This window comes from Sorex fumeus, unplaced genomic scaffold, assembly GCF_029834395.1.
Source record: "Sorex fumeus unplaced genomic scaffold, SorFum_2.1 ptg000039l, whole genome shotgun sequence".
In the NCBI taxonomy this organism is placed as follows: Eukaryota; Metazoa; Chordata; class Mammalia; order Eulipotyphla; family Soricidae; genus Sorex; species Sorex fumeus.
This window is the reverse complement of record NW_026606096.1, coordinates 11,064,594-11,089,305: the sequence shown is the minus strand read 5'-3', so window position 1 is coordinate 11,089,305 and position 24,712 is coordinate 11,064,594. Positions and strand designations below refer to the sequence as shown.

Sequence of the window (24,712 nt, the reverse complement as noted above, 5' to 3'; positions counted from 1 at the left end):
TTGATGTGATTGGCACTGAAATTCAAATGCATGTTTTTGTCCTTGTCAACAAGTTGATTATAGACATGGAAAGATAAGGAAACTAAATCAGCAAAATAATTTTGCAAATAGGGTTACTACTAATGCATGTAAAATACTACTTATGTATTGTCACTTTATATGCATATTGAGACATTTGCTCGAGTTCAAAAATACTGTTAAACTGATTTTCAATGAAGAAAAAAAACTCAATGACAAGTAATTTTTATTGTAGATCATAAAAACCAAGAAATCACTCACCTCATTCTTAAATCTAAAAGTCACCGTGAGTTAGGCAATTTCTTAAACTTGACATCAGAAATATAATCCATTAAAGAAAAAGTTGATAAAATGAACTTTGAGAATTAAGAATGTTCATCAGAAAGCTGGTAACAATGAAAAGGCAAACCCCAGACTAGGAGAAAGCATAGAACCTGTGTCTGATAAAGGTCCTGTATATTCAGATGATAAATGATATCTGACTACAAATGTGAAAAAGTTTACCATCTTTTACATTTTCAAATTAAAACATGGGATTGGGAGTTTTGTTTCTAAGTGTCAATCAATTGGGGTACCTGCATATACTTGTGATATAATGTTCACTTCTGAAAGGCACCTGACACTTGTATGAAATCTTAATGCCCATATCCTTTAACACAGTATTATCTCAAGGTATGCATCCTAAAATTCTCACTTCAAGACTGATGAGTTCGTAATTCCAATAGGTCTACTTGCAGAAATGAAAACAAACCAGTTTGACAAAAGGTAATAGTTAAATAATAGATTGTCTATAAATATGAGGCTAATTAGACAAGGAACACTTGCTTGCTTACAAAGAGTATCTGATATGGAGACTCTTTAAGATCTGTTAAGTGCATTAAACTATACAAGACTTTATTTTCTATAATAAAAATTACTTATTCAGTAAATGCATATAGTTTCCTCTGCCTAAAGATTTTCTTGTGGGGTACTTTATGTTCCTTTTTAAGTTCACCACATTTTTAAGGTTCTCCTATCCCCGTTCCAATTAAACTGGAGTAAAGATGCAATATCCTTGTAGAGGAAAAGAGAAACCTAAGCAGGCATAAGAAATTCATTCTACAATAAATGGGGGCACAGTTGAATAATCTGTTTGAAAAGGCAGATACTTTTGATGTAATCATGACTTGTTTTTTGCTTCTTCCCGCTCAGGTAAGCCCTACACTGACATTAATAGTTTGCCTGAGATTTCCTTTCTTTACTGAACCCTGAAGCCCTCCAGGCTTTATTAGTGGTTTTAGTTGACAGAAACATTTTGCACTTTACCTTAATGTGGTACCTGATACAGATTCTAATCGTGAGTCTAAATAGTATAGAAACTGAGCCTGTTGGTTAAGCAGTCTCAAAATTACCTTGTAAATGCTTTTCAACTTGGCTATTGCCACCTAGTGGAAAAATTGTCAAAAATAGTTGTTGCTCACCTTTCAGCTAGTACCTAACAGTAAAATGGGAATTTTTTAAAAGGCCAGAATGGGAATTCTTTGAAAGGCAAGACTAGTGGCGGGTGGGGCTGGAGCGACAGCACAGCGTGTAGGACATTTGCCTTGCACGCGGCCAACCCGGGTTCGATTCCCAGCATCCCATATGGTCCCCTGAGCACCGACAGGGGTAATTCCTGAGCGCAGAGCCAGGAGTGACCCCTGTGCATTGCCGGGTGTGACTCAAAAAAGCAAAAAAAAAAAAAAAAAAAAAAAAAAAAAAAAAAAAAAAAAGACTAGTGGCTGGAGCGATAGCACAAGGGGTAGGGCATTTGCCTTGCACGAGGCTGACTGGGATTCAATTCCCAGCATCCCATATGGTTCCCCAAGCACCGCCAGGAGTAATTCCTGAGTGCATGAGCCAGGAGTAACCCCTGTGCATTGCCGCGTGACCTAAAAAAAAAAAAAAAAAAAAAAAAAAAAAGGCAATACTAGCTTTATTAAACCAAATTATTTTTGTTCGCCAAATTCAAAATGGGCAGAGTCTGGCAAACTCCCTGTGGCGTACCCAATATGCCAAATACCAGTAACTATGATGGGTCTCATTCCCCTAAAGAGCCTTGAATATAACCTCAGGGCTAGGATGAAGGAGACATTACTGGGGCCTGCTCGAGGTAATCGACGATAACAGGATGATTTGTGGTTTGTGCCTTCTCACAGGCACTGTGCTGATAGCCCATGTACTTTAAAAAAGCCGCTGAAATCTCATCGTAAAGTAACTATTAATAATGCTTTTGTTTTCCCCAGAACCATACATATACTCTATCACTGAGCCTCATATTTTTTTTGAAAGCATATTAGATCCATCTCCAAGCCATTTGGGGTAAAAGTGTGCTTTTTAAAACAAATTGAACTTTTAATTTCAACCTTGATGAAGCAAATACATATGGCTTAGATGATCACCTAGATTTAAAAAAAAAAACTAAAACAGATTCAATTCAATATCACCCACCTCCAGCTGAATTTGCATATGGTAATGGAGAAATACTGCAGCAACATTCCCATGAAAGGTAGGGTTTAAATTTTAGTAAAAATGCTTGTATTAGTACTGTTTCCCACAATTCTCACACTTCAGCTTAAATTCCCCATTTAACTCGAAAAAGGCTGCCCCCCCCCAAATTTGTTTCCACTTTTTAAAGAATAAGTTTATTTTTATTTTGAAGTTTCTGGATCACAGCCATTAATGCTCAAAGCGTTACTCCTGGCTTCACACTCAGGAATTACTCCTGGCAGTGTTGGGGTATCGTATGGGATGCTGGAGATCAAACCTAGGTCAGCTGCATGCAAGGCAAATGCCATACCAACTGTACTATCATTCCGGCCCCAGAACTAATAGGTTTTAAGAAGCAGTTTAGCGCCCAGTAGTGGTTATATGAATGTGTTTATATAGATTTAGAAAGTTATTACTATTGCCCAGCCACTAAAGGACAACTGAAATTTCTTCCTGCCATTTTTTTAAAAAGGCTAAGACGATGGTTGGAATATGCATATGTTCATAGGTGGCAAGTGGATAGGAAATACAAGCAACTTGACAAGACTAAGTTTATTCTAAGTATAACTTTTATTAATAAAAAGATTAACCATGATCATATATATGTGTGTATATATATATATGAGTGGCTGGGCTTATAGTTTACTACACCAGAAATTAAAACTGATACTTGAGATTATTGTTACAATAATTTATAATAGCATTCCTTGACAAAGGCATTTTAGTTTTAGCAATGTTTCTCTTAAATATAAAAACTAACCCTTAGTGTCATGGATGAGAATCATAGCTATTTGTAAATTTTAAAATGCATTTCCAAGAGCTATCTGGTAGTGTTATCTTATGATCTACATCCAAATTTTTGGGTAACAACTTCCCGAAAGATCTCTGGAAAGGTTTCAGATCAGAGACAGTATCAATAGAGATACAAAGATCAAGTATCACTAATCAAGTGTGCAGAATAAATAACACAAACTATGAATGAATGCACTTAAGATCCCCAAATAAATGTTATGATCAGGCATATAATCGATGTGTTAAATACAAATTCAAGTTTGTTGAGTCCAAAAGATACAGTAATTTTATTACATAAAACTTGTCCCGTGTGCTAAAAATGTCAACTTATAAGACATAAGTGTAGAGGGAAATTGCTTAATCATTTTTCATTGATAAGAATAAAACAAAAGCAGTGGGCATGTAAAACCACTCAGTCCTCTGAAATTCAAAGTCATATTACTCTTCAACCAAAAACATACTACCATTCCTTAAGGATTTAAATACCTACTCAGCTTCTCTTAAAAATAAAGTCCTTTTTTTCTCCATTAAAGCTTCTTTAAGACTGACAAAGGTACATTCAACCTATTAAAAATAGGGACAATCTTCATCTTTGGATAAAGTCTCATCACTTCAGAGAATGTTGTCACGTACAGATCACTAAGTTTATGTTTGAGGCAGCTGTTGTGAGTCCATTAAGCACTTTCCGAACACTGTACCTTTAAAGTTGTCTTTAATAATAGCTTTGGAAAATCAAAATAGAAGACATCTATGGCAAAAGTACAATTTCATTGATTTGTTAGCATTAAAATACTCCCCAAAAGATATTTAGTGCAGTGTCAGTTTTAAATACGTAAATAACTTGAGGTTAGTTTTATGTTATGATTAAATAACAAAAAGTTTTAACTTGTTAAGAAAAAGATCTTTTAAGTCTTCGACTTAGTAATATCAGTAAGGCAAAATAAAATTAAGCACTGTAAAAAAAAATCTTTAAAAACGAAGTCCTATAAATTTGACTCCCATTTACAACAATTCTGTCAACAGATGAGTTAAGTGTAGATACATCGTATCTAACACCCTCTTAGCTAGTTAAAAAAAAAATCTAGTAGCATTTAGATCCTGAAATCTTTAGTAATACCAACATAATATTTTCAAAACATGTTCATACAGAACCAATACTTTTCCGTCTTAATGTAAAAGAACACTTTTAAAAAAGTAACAAAAATACCAATAAACAATGGAACCTCATTTCACTGCGCCCAAAAGCATAACACAAAATATTGGCTTAAAAGAGGTAGATTAAAAAAGAAAAAGAAAACCAGATTCTCCATTCTTTGTCACTTTTATTCAGTAGTAGTTTTTTTTCCTTATTTTCAGTGCCAGACATGGCGAGGAGTGATTACAGCCAACTGTTATTAAAACATTTGTTCGCAACATATACCCCCTTTACCACTGACCCCAGACTGACTCATTTGTGTGCTTTCGTTCGTTCTTTTTAATATTACCACCACCAAGACTGGGTGGAGGGGGACAGGGGTAAGAGAGATGGAAGAGGGAAGAGTCCAGGAGGCCAGAAGAGGAGGAATGCTACAAGCCACAGTAAGAATGAGCTGTATTTAATTTAAAAAAGGGGGAAGGGGTGTACCCCACAAATGATACAGTAATGAGGATACACAATTAAATCCCATAAGCATGACTGAAGGCTGTCACTGTGTTTGACGTCATCACAATGGAAGGCATAAAAAGTGGAGTAAATCAATGTTGATACAGTCCAATCTAGTCCATTAGGCAAGATGGTGCAGGAAGTCATTTAAATTAAAAGTGCCCTACCCTTACCTAGATGGCTAGCAGACATGGAGAACACCAGTGAGGAATCCACAGAGCTTTCTCCATGTAGCTATAAAAATATGTTGTCGAATGGCACATTGTCAAACACTGGAAAGGGGCGCCACAATGGACCTCTCTCTTTTTTAGGTACGAATGCTAGATTCAACTATCTCAACTAAGCAGGAAGTGGGCTCTTCTGCTAGGAATGCCAACCCTAATTCACTTTGTCTTGAAATATATACAGATTGTTTGTAGTAGCTACAGCAATGATATTTTCCTTGGGGTGCCAGGCCGTGTGAAGTATTTTCTTGTTGAAGTCTAGGCTGTCAACACTTATTTCATCTTTCTTTCGCTTGCCACTTGCACAGACTTTGCGTGGCTTCAGAACCGTGCGAGGTTTATTGTTTTCCCGTGATGCTTCTAGGGTTATGTCTCGCTTTGTGTTCCTGTCGAACATTCTGAAGAAATTATTGTAAGATCCAGTCATGACAACACTGTGAAAGAAGACAGAATGTGCAATTAAAATGAGTGAACAGGTTTATTTCTTAATAAAAGAATAAAGTGATAAAATTTTTTTTTCCTTTTTGGGTCATACCCAGCGATGCTCAGGGGTTACTTCTGGCTCTGCGCTCAGAAATTATTTCTGGTGATACTTGGGGGACCACACAAGATGCCGAGGATCGAACCCAGGTTGGCCGCAAGCAAGGCAAATGCCCTCCCCGATGTACTATTGCTCCGGCCCCCCAGTGATGAAATGTTGGAACCAGAATAGCAGATTTAAAAAACAAGAGTATAGGGAGACAATATAGTAGGTAACGCACTTTCCTTGGACCTGGGTTTGGTCCCCTGAACACTGCAAGGAGTGATTCCTGAGTGCAGATCCAAGAGTAACAACCCCTGTGTATCACCGGAATAACTCCCAAGCCCTCCAAAAGAAAAATAAAGTTACGGGGCTAGAGAGATAATAATTATCAGTTAAAAAAGTTTAAAGGGCCAGAGTGATAGTGGCCAACTGGGTTTGACTTTCCTGTCAGTTCTACTTATTATCACTGCTTAATGTTTACCAAGTATCCTAACAAAGGAAACTAGGTAGTTTGTAGACTGAAGCAATTAATTTTAGAAATGCTTGCAGAATGGGAAACTAGTACAAAGGGCTAAAGTGACAGTTTGCATATGAGAGCCCTAGGTTCAGTCCCCATACTACCTTGAAGGACCCCAGGAGTAGTAGAACCTCCTGAGCATGGTGAGGTGTAGCCCCAAAACGAAGAAAAAGAGAACACTTGCTTACTCCTACCCTGCCTAGGTTTACCGTGGTCAAATAATTACTGGCTTTATATCAAATAGAGCCCTACCTGCTGTGCTATCACTCCAGCCCCCATCATGCTTATATGGAATTTTTTACATTTTTATGTACATTGTAAATGAAATACAATCTTTACTTTTTACTGGTCTACAATGTTCTTAAGATAACTCTGTATTTCAAGGAAACAAGTTTTTCAAAATAACACTAAGATTTACAATTTATATCAATCTATTTTTGGTGAAGGTGGCAACCATTCAGAGTGAAATTGCAAATTTCTTTCCTTTAGCAAAATTCACATTTGAATGAGGTTCAAATTTAAATCAATTACCTGTCAGATCCATTCCAACAACATTCAAATTTGTCAAATATGCAGTCATTTTCATACAGTGAACAAAGTTTACTTCTGAGGTATTCATGTACCTAGGGAAATAGACACATATCTTTTACCTCAAGACCTATTGGCTGAAATTAGGAAAATTAGTAAGTCTATTAAAAAAGCAGGGGGATATCGGGGATAGGAGAGATTTGTTATTATTAAATCAGATTGACAGTAAATAACAATTTAAACTGCAAAACTAAATAGACAGTACACCTATAAAAGTACACATAAAGCTAAACATAACGAAAAGCAATGTATTAAGTGAACTAACATCATAGTGGAATGAACACAGTATCAAATCCTTCTCTATAAATAAATAGTGTACATAGGTTGTTGAAAGGAAAAACTGAAAATACCTGATATGTTTCCACAGGCCTGTTTTCCATATTTAAGTCCCAAATTTTGACTGACAAATAGTCTCTAGTCATCATATATCGACCACTATGGCTGAACTTTACATCAGAAATAGAGGAGATGATTTCAGAAAAAAAAGACCTGTTACTTGGATCTTCTGGTTCTTCAAACACTAAAAACAAGAAAAAAAGAGGGGGGAGGGGGGAGAGAATAATTTGCAAAATATTCTGGCTATGGCAAAGCATTTGACCAATGCTGAGAACCATTCACAACTTAAGAGTAAACTAAAAGTCAGAGGCTAATAAAGAACTGAAAACCATCTCTCTATGCAACAAAACAATTTTACAGGCTGGCGATGCCTAAGAATGTCCTATTGAAACTTAGCCAATTTTAGTGCATCATTTTTAGATTTTGCACATACCTTAATGACTAGCCCACACTGGCACCACAAGAAACACATATCCTCAGTATCCAAATTCATAATAGCATTTAACATTTGGTGCCCACCTAAAATTATTTTTGCCAATAGGCATGTTCCAATTTTCATGACTTTAAACAGAAGGAAGAAAAGAGGGATGGAGGGAAGGAGAGAAGGAGGAAAAGTACAAGCTGCTCTACTTACATACCATGGCTGAAGAGGCCAACTGTCCAAAAGTGGCCTATTAAAATTACACCCACTGATCCATACACATACCACGATCACCTGCCATGGCCATCACCATCACCCCTATACCCTTCTGTTTTTTGCAACAGAGCATTCTATCATATTTAGTATGTGGAGTGAGGCAGCTAACCAAATATAGAAGGAGCTGGGCAGACTGGCTCATGACTTAAAAAACACGTGTAATTGTTGCTAAAATATTTAAAACTAGTTTTAGACAAAGTGTTTTTATTATCTTTTTTAAAAAAAGTACTCAACTTACGTTTAGAATGCCTGTCACAGAGGGCAGAGGCCCTCATGTCACATAACCGAATCGTTCCTTTACTGCTGCTGTATACGAATGTGTTACAGCTGTTCGGATGGAATTCTGCCGCTGTGATCACTTCTGTTAGCTCTTCCATATTGGCAGGCTTAATGTCCACAATATCTAGATAGCATTTTATTAAGGAATTTCCACTTACAAAAAAACAAAAATAATTGTACATTTCTCAGATCTAAAATTCACTCCTAGAGTACCTAGGATAGAAAAGGGATCAGTATGACAGTAATAGCTGGAAATGATGGCTCTGGAAAAGAACTGAGTGTTGAAAGTAAAGGGAAATATAGAAGCTTTCACGATCTGTATAGCAAACCATAATGCCCAAAGGGGGAAGAGTAGGGAGGGAAGAGGGGAGGAGATGGGGAGGGAGAGGGAGAGAGAGGGAGGATATGGGAGGGAAACTGGGCACTCGTGGAGGGATGGATGTTAGAATACTGTATGACGGAAATTAATCATGAACAGCTTTCTAAAGGGTCTATCTCACAGTGATTCAATAAAAAACTTATTTTTTATTTTTTATTCAATTAAAAAAAACACTGTGAGATAGACCCTTTAGAAAGAGAGGGACAGACACAGAAAGACTGCACTCATCTGGAGAATATAAAGTGACAGAATGGGAGTCGAGCACCCAAGAATAATTGAGATAAGTACCAGGAGGTCTGCTCCATGGCATGGAAGCCGGCAGCACATGCTAGGGGAAAAGGCAGCTCAGATAGAAGAGAACACCAAGTAAAGGATGTTTGGAGGACTCGCTTGGGATGCGTGCTGAAAGTAGACTATAAACCGAACACGAGGGCCACTCAATACCTCTATTGCAAACTACAACACCCTAAAGGAAAGAGTGAGCAAAAGGGAATGCCCTGCCACAGAGGCAAGGTGGGAGGGCTACTGGGATCACTGGTGGAAGGATGGATACTCGATCATTACATAACGGAAACCCAAGCACGAAGGTTTGCAAAGTCTACAACTGTTGTACCTCATGGTGTTTCATTAATAAAAATAAATAAAACGAAAAGAAAAATAAATAAATAAATAAATAAATAAATAAAAAAGGTTGATCACGTACTTATTTATCTTTTTAAAATTTTTAAATTTTATGCTCGTAAGTCTGTTCACATTAATTGATTACATGTACTTATCATTGTTAAAGCAAGGTAGATGGAAAATCATTGCACTATTCTTCAAATCGTGTGCATGTTTGAAATTTCCAGAGTAAAACAGTAAAATGAGAAAAAAAAATCTGTATTTTACCAATAGCCAAGTGGCTTTGGTGTAGGGAGGCTGCCTAATAAATCAGATCAATCAGAAGCAAATAAATAAAATTCACTCCTAGTATATATGTTTTGATTTTCAGTCTATACCACAGTAAATGTGGTATAAAAGAAATCATTATCAAGAAAAGAAATAAAATACACTAAGGAGAGAGGAAATAAATGCAATGTAGACATAACATGCCCCCGCCCTTGTTCTTGAGGCACAACCAGCAATGCTCAGGGCTTACTCCGGCCTCTGTGTTCAGGAGGCCAAATGTCGATGGCCATGTAGAGGGCAAGGTAAGTGCCTCATCCCCTATCCTATGTCTCCAGTCCCTACTCCAGGACTTCTTTACCAATAAATACCAAAGACATGAAATGGATACTAAAACTTCTGTCTGTAATTTCTAGGTGCCAAAGATTAATCCGCAAATCATCTGCAGATAAATATGTTTCATAATCACTATTAATAGAAATTGAATTGATGTGGTATGTGTGAGCATTGGCAAATATTCTTCGCGGACTGGCTTCAACCATTAGATCCATGGGCCTGAAGACCGGCACCTGAAAACAGGACACAAAAGAAGCAGTTAGTACAAAATGATCCTGTCTGCAACAGCAGTTTCAGTTCACTGCTCCAATTTTTGAAGGCAAACAGTGTAATATAATAAAGGTAAAGTTTTTAAAAGACAACTGATGCTTAATCTTTAAAAGTGCTGAAATGGGAAGAAAAATGAAAAAATGACCTGTAATAGATTGCAGCTGTTCCTAATTTCAATCAACTACTTGAAAGATGTGCAAAGCCAATGGATGCTAATAGTTTAAAGTGGCTAAGTAAGAAATTAACTCAGAGAACTCCATTCTTGGTACCTTTCTGCCACAGCTACAAAATCTGTTTCACTACTTTGCTCTCCTCCCAAATTGTGAAATTTAACCTTATAACAGTTGACATTCAAACTAAAGAAAGGTGTTTAACACCATATTAAACAATACTTTGCAGAATTTTGGTTCTGCCCAAAGGCACTCTGAAGATCTCTCTGAGGGGTACAGATTATAATTATTCCTAATTGTGTTTCTCTCAGTACTAGAATATACAATACAAATACAAAACGCTATGCACCAGAATTACGACTATTTCCCTACGTACTTACACGTAGTGTAGTAACTGTAGTAGGATCTCTATACCTTCCATCTTCTTCTTTCAAGTTATACCCTTCTGGTCTTTTGTCCCTTTCACTGATTTTCCATAATTTTATTGTTTTATCTGGAAAGAAAATGAAGTCATTTGAACGAACCATATAAGTCATGGGTGCTAGCTTACGAATAGAATTGGCCTTGCATACATGAGGATCTGGGTTCAATCCCCAACCCCAAGGGTGGGGGGAAAAAACATTTTAATTACATTTTAACATGCCATTTTATAGTTCACAGAAAAGGATCACAATGAAATTGCTTATAAAAGCAAAATTTCTTAACAGAACTTCAACTAAATTATTTCCTCTATCATTTATCAGTCATTTTAGTCTTAAAGAACAATGTTTAATTTTTAAAGGATAACAAGCAACATAATTCAGACATCCTATTATTTACAATAATGGTAAGGAGTAACTATTGAACGTGGTCCCCTACCTTCTAACAGATCCTAAAATCCAAATATTACTTGATTAATTTGGCTACCTCTGCTCGTCTATCTTTTCCTTGTATGCATTAGGAATCTGTAGTTACAGGCTGAAAAAGACTTGGTATTTATCTCCCAAGTTCTTAAGCCAAAATGTGTAGTTTTAAAATTTTATTTGTAAAAAAGTTTAGAGTTAGAGAAAAGTTGCAAAGACAGCGGTGTTTTCATATACCCATTACCCACTTTCTTTTAATGCAATCATATTTGCTAAAACTAGGAAACTGACATAAATTACTACTAAATCCTGCACTTTATTCAGATTTCAATAGGTGTTTCACTAATGCCCCCTTTGTGTTCTAGGATCCAAATAGCTCTGTATTTAGCGTTGTGAACAAATCTCCCAATTTGACTATCATAATACTGTTGTTATTTTCTTTTCACCCCAGTTTTTGGGTCCCACCAGGAATTACTCCAGGGAGTAATTGCTCGAGGGACCATATGGAGTACCAGGGGTGAACAAGTCAGGCATATGGAAGACAAGCACGTTCCCGGCAGGACTAGCTCTCCAACCCACAGCTGACCCTGCTTTGTGAGCCACTCCTCGGAGTTCTGAGAAGCAGCGGTGAAGTATTTGGTGGCCGGCCTCGCCACTGGCATTAAGGGATCAGATTGGGATCATGACATTTGAGGGGAATTTCAAAAGTGAATAAAGGTTTACATGATATGATAACTTTTCTCTGATTATGAGGGCAACTTGGATCATTTTAAGATAAAGTGCTATCTGCTATAATTACTAATCTCCCCCTTGCCATTCTTCGGAATTTAGCCACAATGTCCAGTTTTTACTGAAAGTGAGAATTAACCCCCTGCAGGGAACGCACTTAACATTTGTAATTCTCCTGTAAACAGAGTACCTTTCCCATATTTGATCAATCGTTTATTCACATCACTCAGGACAAAAACATATCTGTTCTGTATTTTTTTTCCCTAATTTTTTTTTGGGGGGGACCAAACGAACACCTTTTTGGGTAACATCCAACGATGCTCAAGGTCACTCTTGGCTCTGCACTCAGTAATTACTTTTAGCCATACTTGGGAGACTGTATGGGATGCTGGAGATTGAACCAGGCTTGCCACGTGCAAGACAAAGGCCCTACCCACTGTATTATTGCTCTGGCCTCCAGTATTTTGTATAACCCTAAAATGGCACTTAGAAAAAAAACATCACATTCTAAACAGCCTTCAGTAAGCTGTTTTAATAATTGTGAGTAGCACACAATTATTAAAAGAATTAAAGGCACATTATAAAATGTAAAATGTCACAATGAGCATGACGTCTCTGGTCTGAGAGAAAGCAGCCCCTGTGGATATATTTTGCAAAGATAAAACTAGCAAGACAGAAAACCCACTAATACTGATCTGTAATCTAGTACTTTTTGTATTACAAATCTAGTATTTGTAACCTAGTATTTGTAATTTAGAATTTCTAATGTTCTAGAAATTGGCCCTGTTAATTTACCATTCTTAATAGAGATCCAGATTTTCTAAAATGACAAAGTACTTATGAAGCTTTCAAGTGAGATAAGATAAAGATGGTCCTAACACTGTTACAGGGAAAAAACTCTGAAAAATAAATTGAAAATAAAAATCATTTAAGATGAGCCAAGCAACTGTATAGCAGGTAGGCACAGGCCCTGTATTTGGCCAAAAACAAACAAATTATTTAAAAATGGTTATAAATAATTATTCTTTTTCTTTAGTGGGGTACGGGGTGGGTAGATTGGATTTGGGGCCATATTTGGCAGTGCTCAGGACTTAATCCAGGATCTGTGTTCAGGAATCATTCTCGGTGGGTGCAGGGAACCATATGGCTCCCTGGGCATGGAGCCTAGGTTGGTTACTTGGATAGTCCAGTCCAAGGCGAGCACTGGACTATCACCTGGCCCCATATTCTTATGAGCTACAGAGTAACAATCTAAAGCTCTGGGCATGCAGGAGGATGTATATTATCAAATTCCACAGACCTGACACAAAATTATGTGACTATACTTTGCCGTGGAGGGAATCACTAAATTAGCAGAGCTCTGCTCAGTGTCATTTCCCCACTGTGGCCACAACTCAAGTCCCCAAATCCCTGTGCTCCTCTTGCCAAGAACCGCACAATTATTAATTATTTATTAATTATATTAATTAATTATGGGGAAAGCCATGTCACCAAGTTTCCTTTGTGAAAATACCGCTTTATATCAGATCTAAAAAGTTTCTGACAATAAATCCATGAAAATATAATTTTTTGTGAAATACATAGCTTTGTATTGTTCAGGACCCAACATTAACAGGTTTGATGCTTTTGAAATGTGGAATAGTAAAGTCAAGAGAAAGGAAAAGGAAAAACCTAAAGATTAAAAAGAGAAAAATCACTTAGATATTAAATGGATTAATATTAATGAAAAAGTTGATGAAAAGATAAAGCGGGTCAGTTGAAACTAGAAGGTTTACTGTTTCTACCATTTTTTCCACAGTATTAGGATCTAATCTTAGAACAGACCTAATCACATTTGGGTATTATGCTGCATCTTATAGAAAAGGCTATTGATTTAAGGATTTAACAAGTGTGGCTTTCCCCATAATTACCTCCTCTCTTTATAGACTTTCAGATTTAGCTTAAGTCCTACTTTTTCTCCTATCCCACCACAACCCAGACACAAGCTTAAAAAAAGTATTCCAGGGCCTGAACTGTTATTTCCATAGGTGAGGTGCTTACACTGTAAGTGGCAGACCCAAGTTTAATCCCCTATTTGGTCCCCTGAGTCTCTTCAGAAATGAGCCTTTGCATCACTGGTTGAGGCTCAAAAATATTAAATAAATAAAATTAAAAACAAACAAACAAACAAACAAATAACCCAAAACACCTTCCAGGCTAAGAAAATAGTAGGGCAGACAGTATGCTTGCATTGCATGCTGCGATCTGAGTTTGATCCCAAGCATTCACTATGCCCCTGAACCCTACCAGGACTAATTTCAGAGTACAGAGCCAGGAATAAGCCCTGAGCATCATAGGTTGTGGCCACCAAACACAAACAAACAAACAACAAAAAACACCTTTCCAGCCACAAGGCATGTGTTCTCACTAGGACAAGTGACAAGTAGAAAAAAATGCTCTCATAGGAAGGAACATACCCTTGACTGGAGACCATTTTTGAAAGAACAGTTATATTCTAAAAAGCTTTGCAGAATTTAGGCACATTGTAACAAAAAGGAGACGGAAGGATTAACATGTACTCAGCACTCAATATGTAATCACTCTCATCCACTTGATCTACCAGGAACATTCTATGCAGTGGTGGCTGTCCATTAGTGGCAGAAATGAATCTCACCAAAATCCTATGATTTTCACTACAAACTGTATTATAAAAGAAAACTGACTTAAGAAAAAAATATACACCCCTATCAAAAAATGAGTAGAAGAGAGGAACAGAAACTTCCTTGAAGAAATACAAATGGCCAAAGGACACAAGAAAAAGAGCTTATATCACTACATTAATTATCAGGGAGATGCAAATCAAAACAATAATGAGATATCATCTCACATCACAGAGACTGGCACACACCAAAAAGAACAATCAGTGCTGGAGTGGATGAGGAGACAAAGGGATTCTCATTCATTGCTGGTGAAAATGCCAATTGATCTAGCTTTTGTGAAAGACAGAATGGACATTCCTCAAAAACCTAGAAATTGAGATTCCAGATGAACAGCAATACTACTCCTGGGAATAGACCCTAGTGGCCTAAAAACACACAGCAGAAATGTCATCTGCACACCTATGCTCACTGCAGCGCTATTCACAATAGCCAGAATCTGGAAACAACACAAGTATTAGAAAGAAGAGGACTGGATAAAGAAAGAAGTTATGTACATCTACACAATAAAACACTGTACCATTGTTATGAAAAATGAAGTCATGAAATTTACTTATACACGGATGAAAAAGGAGAATATCATGCTGAGTGAAATCAGTCAGAGGGAGAGGGACAGACACAGAATGACTGCACTCATTTGTGGGATATAAACAAACAACAGCAACAAAAAAAAGCATAGTATGTGAGTAATACCCAGAGACAGTAGAAATAAGGGCCAGGAGGACTGATCCACGGTAGGAAACCCGCCACCAAGAAGGAGGAGTGCAGTGAGGACAGAGAAGGAACCACCATGACAATGACAGTTGGAAATGATTGTGTACAACAACTGAAAGGAGATAAAGTGATATGCATGATACCCTTTCACAGTAACAGTATTGCAAACCACAGTGCCTAAATGGGACGGGGGAAGAAAGAAAGAGGAGGAGAGGGGGCGAGGGAATGAGGAGGTAAGGGGGGGAGAGAAAGGGAGAGAAAAATGGATGAGGGAAACTTGGGATATTGGTGGAGGGGAAGAAAATGTGCACTGGTGAAGGAGTATGTTGGAACACTATGATAAAATCAATCAGGCATGAATAACGTAGTAGCTGTATAAGTCACAGTGATTCAATAAAATTAAATTGAAAAAAGAAATAGAAGACAAGAGTACAGACTGATAAAAAAAGAAAACTGCCACCTGGGAATCTCTTTAATAGAAGTCTTTTACTATGAGATTATTAATGGAAGATAAAAACTAGAGTTTATATCATGTATGGGGAAGAAGTATTTCCAAATAGCTATTTGAACTAGTATTCTCTTTGAAAGGGTTAAATACTAAAGGACATGCATGTGTACATAGTATTTCATGTTCATAGAGCACAGGGGAAGAAAAAATTTAGACTTACCATTGGTAGACAATAAAAACTGAGCAGCATTTTTCTGGGGTAACCACCTAATTTTGTTGATCTTTTCTTCTATTTCTAAACTTTTCAAGTAGTCAAACTCTGGTTCATGGCTCTGAAAGGTGCTGTAAACATTATATTCTCCTCTGCTATGAGGCTGGATTTTGTTCTAAAATGAAAACAAAAAAATATTTGGAACAGTGTTTTGAGAAATATTTCACAATAATAAAATATGTAAACCAACTCTAACGAATCCTAAAGTTCTGGTTGACTTATCTCTATCCCATAGACATTTATCTTCCTAACCTGCTTGATAAATCGTAATTTAGCCTACCTACCCCGCATGTGCTCAGAATAGAATTAGCCAGCAACTACTAAAAACACCAAACACAAACCTTTTTTCTAGAAAAAGGAATGTGCTGAGTATCTAGTATGTGCTGCATGCCACACTGAAAGCGAAAGACCGTCTAGAGAGGATCAGTTATACACCCTCATGAGCCAGAGAGGCTGAAAGAGCTCCGCTGCCACCACAAGAAAAGTGCATCACATTGATCTAGGGGAAAAGTCAAAATGCAAAGGTTTCTGGGACACGTATTGCTTCCACATGTTCATAAAGTTGAAAAAGAACTACGTCAAGGACCAGCTACAGGATTCTCTGGAAGCTTTTCTAAAACACAAAATTGAAACTAGTATCCCGGCTCTGCCTGCCCGCAGCATCACAGCATCACCAGGCCCAAGTCTGTCACGGATCACGGGAGTGGCCCTTGGGGTCCTCTGGGATTGCCCTGACCCACTGGAATGAACAAAATAAAGCCTAATACTTAAAATTTTATGCAATAGACATCACAATAAGGATCATTAATTCCCTATGATAGCCTCAATAGTACAGTTGCATACTGATTTTTGAAATCCACGCAGACGTGGTAATTATCTAAAAACTAAAGATTAAATTTAAAAAGCTGGCTAGAAGTAACTGATAGAAGCACAGCTTTCTCTGCCCACTTTACAGTCAACTCTTTTTTTGTTTTCAGCCATACTTAGTGGTGCTTGGGAATAACTCCTGATTCACAGTGCTCAGTGTGTGGGGAGTGGAAGGGAGGGGAAGGCTGCTGCCACAGGCTGCTGCTGACTCAAACAGGGGTTCCCACATAATCCAGCCCTTTAAGTTATCTCCCCAGCCCTGAAGTCAATTCCTGGCCAGTTACCAAATGGTGTCCTCCTTTTCCCTATCTGGCATCTGCATGTAGACCATTTAACTGCTGAAAAATTCTAAGAGCTCCCATGTCATGGTCCCACCTGACCATGACCTCCCACTTCAAAACCACTACTAGGAACTTAGTTATTCATTATGTCCATATTAAGTAATAGCAAGCGTCACACCACAGGATCAAGTTAACTGCTTATCCTCATTTGGGTTTTGTATTTGGAACCATACCTGGCCACACTACTGAGGCTACTCCTTGCTTAGGGCTTTGCTCCCAGAAGGGCAGAGAGAACCATGCGCTGCTGGGGAAAGAACCCAGGGTTCCGGCATAAAAACCCGCCCACAGTGCTACCCTCACATTTCCCGATTAGTCTCTACATCAGCTTTCTTATAGTTCAAGTATAGGGCGCACTGGTGATTTATTGCACTTGGTACCAGGGTGTGCAAATAGGCGAAGATTTTGGGTAAGGAGATTAATTGTGAACTTCTTGAGTTAACACTAATTAATACCCTAACAAAGCGAGAATTATAACCATGATCAGAATGTATCTTTTAACTTACAATCAAATGGTCTGCAATCTTTCCATCAAAAAATATCAAAAGTCTAGTTCAAAAGGAAAATGTTTAAATGAAATATAATTATCACGCTCTCTAAAAAAAGAAACTACTGAATAATCACATCAGAAGTATGTTTGTTCCCACATCCCAGAAGCTTGGTGTGTATGATTGGTGATTCATAGCTGCAGCTTTATTTGGGTCTTCTGATACAGGCATCAATTATTTTTGAGTGAGTATGCAGATATTAAGAAGGAAAAGCCTTGGGGGCTGGAGAAATAGCACAGAGGGTAGGGCATTTGCCTTGCATGTGGCCGACCCAGGTTCAATTCTCAGCATCCCATATGGTCCCCACCGAGCACTGCCAGGAGTAATTCCTGAGTGCATGAGCCAGGAGTAGCCCCTGTGCATCGCCAGGTGTGACCCAAAAAGGAAAAAAAAGAGAGAGAGAAAGAGAAGAAGGAGGAAAAGCCTGGGTCCAAGAGGAAGTACAATGAGAAAGGCACTAGCCGTGCACGTGCCCAACTCAGGTCTGATCACCGATTAGCAGGAGTAATCCCGAGGCACAGAGCCAGGTAAGCCCTGAGCACCACCAGGCATGGTATAAAAAAATGAAAATAAGCAATAAAAAGAATGTAGATGATTCCACAGAACATAATCACTACTGGGAGTATAGAAAGAATAAAAACAAAAACTCAGGACCATACTCATCATGTTGATTAATCCATTAGATACATACATGCACTAGTACTTTAGAAATTCCATAAATTTTCCATCTGATTTGGTCTCAAAACATTGTGATCATACTCTCCAAGGAAACTCTAATAGTTCAATTTTTATTTTTTAATTTTATTGACATATCATAATTTACAATAATATTACTCTTATTCTTAGACTGGTACCAATGGTACCACATTCAATACCAGAGTTACAATCTCTCCACTACTGTCTGCTGGATCCCTTCTTGATACCCATTTGAAAGTCTTTTTTTCAGTTCCATTCTTATCTCAGAATTTTGTTTCCAAGAAGTGGTTCTTTTGTTTTCTTTTGTGCCACACTCAGCAGTACTCAGGGCTTACTCTTGACGCTGCACTCTGGGATCACTCCTGGCACTGCTGGAGGTTGGGGGCTTAAGGGTTGGGGGGGGAAGAGAAGGAACGACCATATGGGATGCTGTAGATCATACACAGGTTGGCTGTGTACAAGGAAAACGCCCTACACACTATACTACTGCTTTAGTCCGATAATGGTTCACTTTTAATAATAAAGGTTGTTTTACATTGAAGCTTGAGACTATCATATTTATATGCTAGGAGTTATACAGGAAATCTCTTAAGAATTTCTATATGTATAAAGAGCAGGAAAGGCATTGGCCTTGCACACGGCTGATGCAGATTCAATCCCCAGCACCCCGTGTGGTCCCCTGAGCACCACTGGATATGGCCACCCCGCCACCCCCCAAAGAATTCCTACTTGTGGAAATGCAATTTTCATTTTTTATTTTTGGGCACACTCAGCAGTATTTGGGGACTAGTCCTGGCATGGTACTTTGGGGGACCAGGTCCTACCAGAAATGACACCTGGGGCTATACTACTGAGAAATATGCACTCCTTAAAGCCATTTCCCTAGCCATCTTAAGCCATTTCTCTATGTGCTAAACTCAGTCAAAAGTAGAAACTAAGTCAGGTAAACAATTTAAAGAATCAGAGATGAGCACATATCAATCGATATGCAAAACCCAGGGTTAAGAGGACCTTTCCGTGTGACCCAACCCTCCCCTCTCCCTTGCAAACAAACAGCCAGGGTTGGGTCCCTCTGGTCCATATTTATATTTGATGATGAGTGAAGAAGAGCAAAACCAAGGAAGTACTTCTGAAACAGACAGGAACATTGTATCTTAAAAATTCAAGAACAACTACAAGTTTATACATGATCTATTATATATAATTCAACCACAAATTCATGGAGATGTTAGTCTCAAAGGGTTTCAAGAAGCACTGCTTACTTACAATAGGAAAAAAGTAGCACTAAGACAAAGTCATAGCTAAAAGAGCAAAGATACCATGTATTGTCATCAACTCTCTTCTGCAACTTCACTACCTTCACACAGAAATTTTTATTTCCAGTAAATAAACTTAAAAAAAAAAAGCTATATCAACAAAAACAAGAGTAAGGGCAGAGATTGCAGCAACAGTAACAAACTAAAGGCCATAAAACAGATGAAGGTTGAAGAGACAGTCCAGGAGGTAAAGGACTTGTCTTACATGTGGTTGAGAATCCTGGTTCAATCTCCCAGGATCAAACAGTATCCCCCGTCCCTCAAGCAGGAATAGAAACAGACCCTCAGCATGAAGGGATTTGTTCCCAAAACAAGCAAGCAAGCAAGCAAAGCAAGCAAGCAAACAAAACAGCACTGATACAGAAGGGTCAGAGATACAGAACAGGGGTCAAGGTGCTTGCCTTGTACACAGCCAACCCCAGTTCAATCCCGGCACTGCATGTCGTCCTCAAAGTATACCCGACCTCACCACGGAACCTGGAGTAAGACCTAATCATTGCCAGGTGGGGAGTGGGAGAGGATGAGGGACAGAGATAGACCGGATATGAGCGTTTAAGAGCTGGACTGTCAGCAGAGAGTTCCTAAACGTTGCTGAAGTGTTTACGTCAGAATGATCAGATCAGCATTGCATTCTGTATCAACAATGAGCAAACATAAAAGGGAAACACAGTCCTCATGTCCTCAATACAATACAAACTGCATGTCAAAGGATTTTGTTTTTGTTTTAGACACTCTCCTACAATCATACAGAACTGCACACTCTAAACTGCCTTGTGCTTACTTTATTTCACATGGCTTCCTGCATCTTCTTTTTGGGGATGAGGGTGGGGTAGGTTACACCAAGAGGTGCTCATGAGACCCTGTGCAGTTGCCAGGGATCAAACCTGGGTTGGCATGTAAGGCAAGTGCCCTACACAGTAGTATTATCTCTAAGGCCCTTGCATCCACCTTTTTTTCTTAATCTGCCTTAATAATCTGAGAAAATCTATTTTCTTAACCACACAATTTGTATGCAACAGTCTACAATAAATTTGGAAGTGTTTTATCTCAAATACATTTAGAATCCCTAGCACATACGCACATTCAATAAAGACTTTCTAAATAATAAACGTAAGAATAAAAGGTGTTGATATCATAAAAAGAGGTTGGAACTGAGGTCAGAGTTATAGTACACAGGGCCTGCCCGGGTTCTATCCCTGGCACCCCATAAGGTGGCCCAAGACCGCCAAAAGTGATCCCTGAATACAGTCAGGAGTAAGCACTGAGCACCAGCGGGCATGGACCATTTCCCCCCTGCACCCCACCCCCCACACACGATAAGGTTAAAACCAACTCCAAGGACAGGGTAGGGAGCAGAAACATGAAATAATGTTTTAGCTGCACACATTCAACCAAAAGGTGAAGGATCCTTTGCTCTTGGTGAGCAAATAGAAGACAGAAAGAACTAAAAAAGTATACCCCTCACATATTTCAACCTCAAGAGAACCCATAAATTATACATAGAAAGTACTATCAGGACCATGCTTTAAAATACTGAAGACAGTGTGATACTCACTCAAGGACTGATAAGTATACCAAAAGAGTAAAATAGAATAGAATGGGTACAAACAGGCTGAATGATAGCCACGCTCGGTGATCTTGCCAAACATGAATGACCCTCTAAACTATCAGCTGGCTAGTCTTTTTCTTTTTTAAAATGTATTTGGGTCAAACCCGGCAGCGCTCAGGGGTTACTTCTGGGTCTATACTCTGGAATCACTTTGGTGAGCTTGGGGGACCATGTGGGATGCTGGGATCTAACCCAGGTCAGCCGCAACCCTCCATACTGTCACTCTGGCCCCTCAACCAGGTAGTCTTGTGTAACAAAATAAACTCTGAGCTCCTAGTACCCCAAACCACTCATGTACAGAGAACACTTGAATCAGAAGTGTAAATGTGAATGCTTAGTGGTTAGCTGCAGGACAACTGTGTCCAAGGTAGCTTTCTTGTAATTTCTATGCTGCCAACATGACAGTCACTAATTACATGCCCTTACTGAGCACTGAAATCTTAACTATAACCAAGGAGGTGAACTTTAATCTAGTTTTTCCTTAACAAACAAAATAAAAACACATAGAGCTAGAAGTGCCTATCAGCAGAGTTCTACAATTAATGGGTGAATAAAAAACAACTTTGTAACTGTGTACCTTACTAAGATTGAATTAAAAAAAAGTACCAAACTTTGTAAAAAATGAATAAATAAAATTAATGGGTGAGCGCAAGTGCACACACGCACTCATGCACGCAAGGAGCCCTCTTACTGTATGATTCCATTTATAAAATGTTCTAAAACTATAGGTCAGGTACATGAAAGAAGAAACTATTAACTACAAAGGGGAATAAGAATGTTTTATGAAGTGTAACAAGTTCTTTTTAACCTAATTATCTGCTGTGAGGAAAAAATTTCCAACGTTTTGTACATTTTTCTCTGTACATTGTCTGAAAACTACAATGCATAAATGACGCGGCTGCTTTATTTTTTAACTTATTTTTTCTTTTTGAGTCATACCCGGCAATGCACAGGGGTTACTCCTGGCTCAACACTCAGGAGTTACCCCTGGTGATGCTCAGGGGAACACATGGAATGCTGGGTATCAAACCCAGGTTGGCCGCTTGCAAGGCAAACGCCCTACCCGCTGTGCTATTGCTCCAGCCCCAGCGCGACTGCTTTAAAACAATATGTACGCACCAAACTACCACATGATCCACAATCTCACTTCTGGGTATACATCCGTAAGAAGTGAAACAAGATCTCTGCGAGATCATTCACAATTGCCAAGTGGGGGAAGTCTATGTGCACCAACAGATCAGTTAAGCAAGAAAATGTGGTACAGTCGCCCATTAGTGCTTATTCATGAATGTTCAAGTACCGAACAGCTGGTCTCTGCATCTGTGGGTGTGAAATCACTGGTTACAGAAGGCAGATGATGTTTCTGTGTCTACGTAGTCTTTAAAACATGAAACTCCTGCTTAGGGTGACAGCTTACATGGCTGCAGCACACTAAATGGTGTCAGAAGCTCTGCTGGGGAGCAGCCAGCACAGCACTGGAAAGAGCCCTGGAGCACTAGCAGGGGTAACCCCCTCCCACACGCCCACTACCACAAAAGGAATACTCAGTTCTGAGCTAAGTACAGATGATCCTGAAAGACATAATGCAAGTGAAATAAGCCAGTCACAAAATGAGAAATAATGCATTCATATGAGATCCATTCATGTAAGATCCAAAGTAGTCATCTAATAGAAACGAACAAACCAACAAGAATGAGTGGAAGGGGTAGGGGAGAAAGGTAAAAGTTTGCTCACATGGGTGTAGTGCTTTAGTCAAGCAGGATTGTGGAAGTCAGTGTTACATGTAGGTCTGCCATAATTAAAAAAAATACAGCACACTAGATAAACTGAGGACACATTCAAATGGTTACCATGTAGTGAAAGGGGCTAGGGGGTAGGGTGGGTGGGTGAAAGTAAGGAGCACATGCCTAAAGGAGCAATTTAAAATCAAAACCAGTAAAAGCAGGGCCAGAGAGACAGTACAGCAGGTCGGATGTCTGTCTTGCTCATGGCCCACCTGGATTCAATTCCTAGCGTCCCATCTGGACCCTGAGCATGGACAGGAAGGAATAATTCCTGAGTGCAGAGCCAGGAGTGGCCCCTGAACCTTACAGGGTGTGGTTCCCCACAAACAAAACAAAAAACAGTGAAAGCACAACAGAAAATTTCTATGTAATTTTCAAGCAAAACAAACTTTAAGTATAAAACTGAAAGTAAAAGAGCTAAGAAGTAATCAATATGAAGTTTTAAAAGGCATACAGATAGATACAGAATGACCTCCCATAGTGGAACATGAAAAGTGTGGCAAGAAAACAATGCAACAGAATCAAGGCAGCACTGGCCAAGGGGTCAGAGCGACAGTACAGTGGGAAGGGACCAGGGTTCATCCCCAGCATCCCCTATGACCTTCTGAGCACCGCCAGGAGTAATCCCTGAGTGTGACCCAAAAAGACCACTGTCACTGTCCTCCCGTTGTTCATTGATTTGCTCGAGTGGGCCCAGTAACGTCTCCATTTTGAGACTTGTCAAACACACACACACACACACACACACACACACACACACACACACACAGCGGGTCTATAGTATGATAAAACTCAGTTTCCCAAGGAGGCAGTGAGGCCTGGGACAAGGAAGGCAGACTCAGCCAACGGTGGAGGGAGACAGACACTCTGGTGGGGTGTGCGGTGTTAGAACAGTGTATGTATGAAACCCCATCATTGACAGAATTGTCAAAATTTAAATCACAGTCACTAAAATTTTAAAAATATACGGGCAGAAGCAATGGCACAGCGGGTAGAGCATTTGCCTTACACGCAGCCAACCCGGGTTCGATTCCCAGCATCCCACATGGTCCTGAGCACCGCCAGGGGTAATTCCTGAGTGCAGAGCCAGGAGGAACCCCTGTGCATCGCCGAGCGTGACCCAAATAGCAAAAAGGATAAATGAATAAATAAAAATGACCAATAGGAAAAATTTTGAGAAAAAAATGCAAAACTGACACTCTCCAATTCTAAATATGAACTTCACTGTAACTGCACATGCTTTTACCAACTTCCTTCCTTAAACTCTTGTGAAAATGTTGGAAATATTTAGTTAGCTTCTTAGACCATAAGAAACATTTTCCAGAAAATACAAAACGTACTTATTTTTTACCATCTTGTGTAAAAGAGAATAGACATTTTAAAGCCTCAGCAGGTAATTATTAAAATCGAGTTTTAGGAAGTCATACAAACAAAACACAGGCCGGAGAAGTAGTCCAAGCCTTGCATGCCGCCACCACATAGAGCCCCACGAGTGCCATGAGGAATCCCTCCCAGGCAGAGTCAGAAATGGGCCCTAGCACCACAGCGTGTGGCTCCAAAACAAAATCAGCACGTATCTGTTAAGCACTATGGCTGCAATCAGCAGTGGAAACTTTCTAGAATCAAAAAGAAAATCACAATGACACATACAGGGGGGAAAGAGGGGGAAATTTCTAATTTGTCTCTAAAC

General features: G+C 38.9%; 1 protein-coding gene across 1 annotated transcript in view; it reads right to left on the bottom strand.

The window, feature by feature from the left end:
* Positions 1-4,013: 4,013 nt before the first annotated feature.
* PPP2R2A (protein phosphatase 2 regulatory subunit Balpha) overlaps positions 4,014-24,712 on the bottom strand; it is an 83,453-nt gene continuing 62,754 nt past the window's right edge. Inside the window, exons 4-10 of the mRNA XM_056119006.1 lie at positions 15,814-15,979; positions 10,545-10,657; positions 9,780-9,957; positions 8,084-8,248; positions 7,163-7,332; positions 6,756-6,847; positions 4,014-5,618 (exon numbers count right to left, since the gene is read on the bottom strand). Of these exons, the coding sequence (XP_055974981.1) occupies positions 5,339-5,618; positions 6,756-6,847; positions 7,163-7,332; positions 8,084-8,248; positions 9,780-9,957; positions 10,545-10,657; positions 15,814-15,979 (1,164 nt within the window). The 3' untranslated portion in view covers positions 4,014-5,338. The remainder of the gene's footprint in view (positions 5,619-6,755; positions 6,848-7,162; positions 7,333-8,083; positions 8,249-9,779; positions 9,958-10,544; positions 10,658-15,813; positions 15,980-24,712) is intronic.